General features: G+C 41.0%; 1 protein-coding gene across 1 annotated transcript in view; it reads right to left on the bottom strand.

Annotated features, from left to right (window-relative positions):
• Nucleotides 1–7,133: 7,133 nt before the first annotated feature.
• LOC108967042 overlaps nucleotides 7,134–7,586 on the bottom strand; it is a 1,350-nt gene continuing 897 nt past the window's right edge. The window contains exon 2 of the mRNA XM_018930256.1: nucleotides 7,134–7,490. Within this exon, the coding sequence (XP_018785801.1) occupies nucleotides 7,219–7,490 (272 nt within the window). The 3' untranslated portion in view covers nucleotides 7,134–7,218. The remainder of the gene's footprint in view (nucleotides 7,491–7,586) is intronic.

Here is a 7,586-nt window from a genome sequence, read left to right as displayed (position 1 = left end):
CACACACTTGCCGGCCGCATATAATGGCGTTAAACCAATGCGAAATATTTCGTATTTAAATTGCCGCATTGAATGCTGAAAATATGGCGGAAAAATATTTATTTGGCACCGATTGAACGAAGTGTTGCGAAATTCGTATTCGTCGCTTGTTTGTCACGAACATGATTGGCATTTCTAAGTTGCCAAGTTGGTAATGATTGCATGTACTCGTACATAGCTACCAGCTGTCTTGTCCAGCGCACTCGTGTTTGGCATGAAGGCAGCAGCTTCGAGATTATCTTCGAAACTATGCTTAGAAAATGTTTGCCATAGAGGTGACAAAGTTGAAATTTATGGCTTAAAGAATTGTATCGCCACGCAGAGAACTTACAAAATATGTTGCTGAAATTTCGGTTGGTTTGAGTGGTTTTTGTACAAAATATGGTAGAAAACAGTACTGTTGTAAACAAATTCGACAGCTTAACAATTCAAGCTGCTATTTGTCTTCAAAAACGAATCCCATTTCGACAGCTGAAACCACTGACCCATTGTGATACCTAAATACTATCAAGTATTGTTCGAAAGGACTATCAAAAATCGACAAAGCGCTCAAGCACAAAGGTTGTGAACTCAGCTAAATGTAAACAAAAAGTTCACTGACCCCAAATGTAAACGAAAGTGTCATTGACCTGGGAAAAATGTAAACAAAGAGGTCATTGACACCGCAGAATCAAAAACGAAACCCATTTGAACAGCTGAGAACGCCGGTGTTTGAAAGAACTATGAGAAATCTACAAAGTGCTTTAAATCTATTATTTTTTAAGGCTGCTGATATCAACTTATGGCTGCCGAGATTTTTCAGCTTTAATTATGCAAAATCTGGACAATGGAGGAGAAAGTGCCTGGATGTATTCACCTCACCTTCCGCCTAACAATTTTCACTGTTATGAATCGGAAAAGTGTTCATTCACATCTATTAGGCAATGTCCATAAAAAAGTTCTACTATTGTGACAAGATTAAACAGAGAAATGGTATTTCAGTGAATTTCCTGCATTCCCAGATCCAGTCATTGATCAGTGCCTGTTAAGTTCATGCGCAGTCCAGAAGTCCAGCGCTATAACAGAAGAGAAAAACGGGAATCCAAATAGTTCCCAGATCAATGTAAAGTGTCAGGACAAGAGTTACCTCTCATGCTAGTTCGACATCTCTACGGTTGCACCCTTAAAACGGTTAAATCACGCCACAATTATAAAACGAGCGAGATTGAATTCAAATGGGGCTTTTAAAAAATGTATAATTGGACTGAGCGGCTTTAAAGACCAAAGTTCTGAGGCCTCAAACTTGGCTTTAGAGGTGAAGGAATGCTTAGCAATCCAAAACTCGTTCAGACGATTATTTACTAAGCTAAAATTCGTTAATTTTTAAAAAATTCTAAAATAAACCCGTTACATCGTTCCATATTTGTGGCATAAAGTTGCCGACCGAAAACTATATAGCACGCTCCCAAATGGCCTCAACGCCTTCGTCTTTGCTGCCTCTTTTCCTTTTGAATGCGACGCCACTACAGACACGCCGAATTCCAAGCCACCAGCAAAGTGCGAGTTGTTTATTTATTCTAATTGTCAAGCCCACTTGGCGTCCAATATGCCCGGTTCACGTGTCGCCCGCCCACTTATACACCGCATTCACTTATGCCGTTCTTTCCCTTCGTTTGCTGTCTTTTGCTTCGCAATTTATTTTTATTTTTATACATTTTATTCAAGCGCTTTTTATATGATCATGAAACTCATGTTGTAACCACTGAACATTTCTATGGAAAATCGTGATTTCTACTCTTTGTGTGGCGTCGTTGGCAGCTTACGAGGACATTGCTACCATCTGCCACAGCCTGCGATCTGTTACCTTCACTGTGTCGTTGCACCAACCTCATTGTCTTTGTTGTCCATCTAACCAAATGTGGAGCCTATGAGTATGTCTCCGCTGTGTTTAGCTTTTTTCTGCGCCTTTTTCTTAGACGTGCCGTTTATCGTTGTGGGCACCGTTGCTTTGGCTGCGTTGTTTGGTTGTTGTCACCCTCTATGTCTTTGGTGATGGTGTTAAATAATTGGCTGTTGAATGATGAAAACGACAACCAACGGACGAAAACAGCTATGCTCATTTGCTCTTGGCGACAGTGACAGGAATGTTTCGACGCCACATTTGGCGCGTAAAATATATTTCCAATTCAAATTGACGAGCTGCAATACAAATAAACCGTTGCCACTTGGTGGCTTGTGGAACAATGCGCTTTATTTTTTCAACATTTTGTGAAAAATTTGTGTTTTTAATGGCGACATTCATGGCTTTGGGAAGAGTTCAAGGAGGAGTTTCGCATATTTTAGAAAGTATGTGATCTTAAAGGGAGTCGGAGGAAGAAAGGCGGCCTATATTACAATTAAGGTATATAAAGGGTTTCAAAACGTATAACCAGCACCGGAACTGCTGACAAAATACACGAGTATCTCTTCTATTAACCGTATTATCATCTCCATAGAGCTTCGCTATTTAAGTTTAAGGAAATCCTGCAGAAGTCAAGTGATGACATTCGAAAAATGGTGAAAAAGGTAAGCCTGGGTAGTTAGCCATTTAAAAAAATGAATCGTAACTTGTCGTCAGTATCATAACAATATATAAGGGGTGTGTCCACAATCAGGTCTTGCTACAATTAGCCTTTTAACCCAAAAACGTGAAAGGATTTTTATTGCAGTTAAAACGATCACGAATGGTCTAGAATATTTTTAATACAACTTTTGTTGGTCAAACCGATTCCAGCTGCTGCTGTTAGCTCTAGGTTGCGATCTTTGCTAAATATAGATACTGCTAGGTTCATAGCCCAATCTTAGAGTCCCTCAGAGATTATTAGCACAAATTTTTGAGGTACTATCGCCTTTTCTCTCCTTATTTATTTGATCCGTGAACAACATCAATATGAACGGTGGTGCTGAGGCCGGATCCGCGACAGAGCTTTTCAACTGGTAGGAATTTTTTACAAAAGCAGAGGAGTCGTCAGAAAGATAAGCTTTTAAGTGGATCCTTCGATGACATATCAAGTTCTTTTGAACAACTGAGTTTAGGTCTAATTAATTAAATTAATTATTTGAGTGAGGAGTCACCAAGCAAGAGTAGTTTGCAGCTGGATTCCTTCAAGCACTTATTAACACTTGAGCAAATTGTGCGAATTGCGCATCATTGAACTAAAATTTTCTTAAATAAGTTGGAGTTGAGTGTACGTGGGAGCTCCATGGATTAAATACTTACTAACCAGACAACTACTGCTAGGTTAAATCTTTCGAGTTATAACTCTGCATATACTGTCGCGACACCTCTTGCTTTAATGATGTCTAATAAGGCTATGTATCTGAGCACAGTTCAGGTTTAACCCTTAAAGGTTTTGGTACTACCATGAGTCAGCGTGGACTGCATCTTTAACACTTACTTAGAATTCCTCCATTGCACTTGCAACGTGAGGGAGATTTCATGTGGCAAACTAAATATGCCACTTGCAACTAATGGCGCGCGGCGCCAAATCCTCAAGAGACCGTGTTGCGGCATGCTTTGCGTCCCGTTAATGTGTCGGCTTATGCGAATAAGCATTTGGAAAATTGTAGTATTTTTCGTATACCGCAGCTTTTGTGTTACTATTGCCAATTGCAACATGTTGCTTATGTAAATTTATCAATTGCAAAGAGTGCGCAAAAGAAAAACGAAAATAAAAGTCAGACACCACCAGCAAGGAAGGTGCACTTTGGACGTGCAAGGATCGTGTCAGCGCGATCGACATGACATTCACATGCCAATAGCAGTGCCACATGTTGCAAGCAGCACAAAGCGCTTGGCTGGCAATCGGCAAATGACGCACGCGCGCTCGCTCAAGCTAGCTACTCACTCACACGGACTCACCGATTTGTAGCCACAGCCAAACAAAGTCAAGTCTAAAGTGCATTGAACGTCATTACCGAAAACAGCAAGGCGGCCGAATGGTGCTAACGGTTTAAAAAGCACAATTGAACGCGCGAAAAACTAATACCGCTATGTCGAGATGAGTAGCATAGATAAGCGTTTAACAACAGCAGCAACAATACGTTCATGAGTGGCCATGACACCAGCAATAGCGGGCCAAAAAGCAACATTGCCACCAAAGCGCCTACCGAGCTTCGCATGGCAACACCACAGCGGTGCGACCGCAGCGACACCGATTAAGGGTGACTCGGAATTGCGGTCTTTTCTAATTCAATTGTAATTGGAAATCTGCAAATGAACTGTGCATCGACAAGGAGTTGACCTACTCACAACCGATATTGGCTACGAACTCTACATGCTTATACATGGCACTGACAAATCGTGCAACGGCAAGCGTGTAAATATTTGCGGAAAAATCAGTTAAGTTGTAGCTGCATGATAAGCTTGCCACTTGACAAAAAAAAAAAAAATCTATATATATACTTTTGAATTTGAGATTTATTTGTGGCAAGCTGACACATTTCAAAGGTTTAAAATTTTTGTAAAGCAAAATGTTGTGGGGACGATGAGGACTAAGGACTGTTTTAAGAAGTTTTAACGATGCTGAGCTTCTGTACAGATAAATGCTACCGTCAACAGTGCAATACGAAGAATCTCGCTAAATTTGCTTTTGAGACAAGATCTCATTCAAACATGTTTTCTCAGTTGCAAGTTTCATTCAATCACAGTTACGAGTATCGAGCTCAAACGCATCTCAAAACCCTTCGGAGTAGTGTATTTTTAACTCTTACTTTTCGTTTCTATTTGTATACTCTCCCGTTTGGACTTCACTATTCAGTATCCAGAAAGAGTACGCTTTTAAAAGGGTGCTTGGTCACAAAATCATCGAGGGCAGTGAAATACTGGACGAGACTGCCAAGAATGGTATACGGCTAACATCCGAAAATATGATCAAAATGGGAAACATAGGCATTGTCTATACGACGATCTCGACAGAAGCATGGTAAAGAAAATCAAAACCCGATGGAGCGAAGCTACCTGTGCGCGAAACTGCAAAGGTCGTGTGCAAAACGGTAGATCGGCAGTACAGAAAATTCCTACTGGTACTCGATAGAAAAGACTGTAAGAACATGATGGGAATACTAACTGGTCTCTGTCTGGTGGTGGCTCACGCCAGCAGGATAGGGCTGATAGATCCAGAGGATCTAGAGCAGGATGTCTAGAGCAGAGCACAAGGGAAATAGCGGAGCATCACTTGTCCTGCGTTGGCAAGACTACGCTGTAAGCATCTGGGTCCCCGTGGTGTGATACACTGGAGGAGGTATCAAAAGTGAGGCCGCAAAGTCTGTTAAAATTCGCGTCAATCACAGGCATCCAAGTCATTTAAGTCTCTTGGACCTAGGAACTGAACTCCATCTGGTATCGAAAAGGACCAAAGCTGGTCTATGCATGACTTATTGAAATACAGGATTAACCTAATGTAAGCTAAAGTTCACTTTAAGTTTTTAGTATTAACGCTAAAAGGGCTCGCAAAGGACATCACTCTCTCTCTCTCTCTTTTATTTGCATTAGTATCTTTCAGTAATAACACTGAACTCTGCAGTAAGCTTTTTTAAAGCGGGAGCTAAAGACAAGTTCAGGAGACAGTAATCAAATCCGTTGTTGTGGAGGTTGGAGACATTTTCGTAATGAGGGTGTGAATTGTGACTATACTCATGTGGTAGATTTGTTATTATGTAACCACCATTTAAAACTACTGTTGATTCCCAATCAACATCTCCACCTTGAGCCACTAAAATGCCAAATTGAAGAAAGGCTAATAAAACCGCTATTAATTTGTACCAAAAATGGGTTACTTCGTTACATGAAAAACTATGTATGAGCGCTTGTAGATCTTGGCTCCGGATATGCAGTTCAGCATATTTGTATACTCAAAAGCGCGGGAGAACACCCATAAACACCTGAATGCCTGCAAAAATAAACGAAAAAAACATATAAACGAACAGTGTCTACAAATAACGTTCACCACACTCGACGTGCGGCACGCTATCACTGCCAGCAGATCAGTTGCTTGCCAGTTAAGTTTGGTCGCTAACGGTTGTTCGGCTGCAGTGTGCGCCTGGGCCCGTCAAATGCGCGACCAATTCGAATTCTTTGCCTCCAAAGGTGTTAAGAGTCAACATTGAAAACAAAAATGATCTTGATATGCGAAAATAAGAATGTTTGTTACATTTCTGTTGTTGCGTTGTTGCAGTTGTTAGAATTGTACTTGCTGCTTTTTTACAACGAAATTTTGTTTCGTTTTGTTTTTGCTGTTTACAGTCGCCTCGTTACAAATTACGAAGAATGACTAAGTGGATGGAATTTAAGGTGCTTTTCGATCAGCGACATTTCGCTCTGGAACTCAGTGTTGTGGAAAGATGCCTTGAGAAGAAATGGAGAGTTGAAACTGCTGCATTCGCTCTTCGCAGGACTGACTGGAGACTCGGTCACGTTTAATCCAAATGTCGATGACGTGGGCTGGTTAATTGGTATCAGGATAATAAGATGGTAGCAGAACTCTGCACTGCTGTGGGTGACGTAAGCAGGTGCGAAGCTTCAGAGCTTTAGGGTGCGACCCGTTCAGAAAAAAAGGACTGTAGTTGCAATCCATCCATTCAAAAGGTTTTTATACATCGCTTGGGATGCACTGTGGCTCCTCAGAAGACAAAGTCCTGATGCTCGACGAAAGATTGATCAAAACTGCATCCACCAAATAAACGAGACCAAAGGGTAGTGTTAGGCAGCTCGGTATCCTCGTCCTCTTTTAGCCATGAGACAAAAATTCAGTGTTTGTATCACCTTGCGGTTCAGACCCACTAAACCTTCGCGGTATTCTTCAAAGACCAACTCCTTTTGAGCTCTTTTACTTTCGGTAGAGCCATAAGTCTTTGGGTACTTCAACGGGTTTCAACAGTGTCTATGAATTTCTTATACCCACTCTGCGGTTTCAATTTCAGTTCTGTCCTATATATCGAGCCATTGGAGTAGCCAAATCAGGACTCGAAATATTATTAATTTTAAAGCAACTTGTGTGCCACAACAACACAGAGAGAGAGAGACGGAGCGATACAGACGATACAGCGAGTGAAAGGGATACAGAAAAACGCTCACATAACTAGCCTGTGTTTATGTACATAGTTTATTGAGTTGATCTGAACAATATATCAATCCATTACGTCTATCGTTACCAAATATACTTAGGCACTTGCTGCAGCGCATGGATCAGTCCAGTCCCATTCCTTCCATGGAACGCATTTACCAGCAGCGGACAAGAAGCCAGTTAGGTCTTCGCAAGCAACTTGTGTAGCTACACCATTCTTACATTGCCAGTAGTGTGTTGGATCCCAGAAGTTGCGTGAAATAGCGCCCTCGTTTGATGAATTGCAAATAGGTTCTCCGCTACCATTGGGATCACAGTCAGCCATAACTGAGACAGCGTAAGCCAAGGTGACGAAGGCGAGTACGTATACTGTTGGGATAACGAAAGGGAATTAATATAATCTGTATGAATTAAGTGATTCTAATTTTTTTTTTTTTAATAAAAATATATGTTTTTTAAATAATT

This window comes from Bactrocera latifrons, unplaced genomic scaffold (genome assembly GCF_001853355.1).
Source record: "Bactrocera latifrons isolate USDA-ARS-PBARC rearing strain unplaced genomic scaffold, ASM185335v1 scaffold_173, whole genome shotgun sequence".
Classification (NCBI taxonomy): domain Eukaryota; kingdom Metazoa; phylum Arthropoda; class Insecta; order Diptera; family Tephritidae; genus Bactrocera; species Bactrocera latifrons.
The sequence above is the reverse complement of the archived record's forward strand: the minus strand, read 5'-3'. Positions and strand labels throughout refer to the sequence as shown.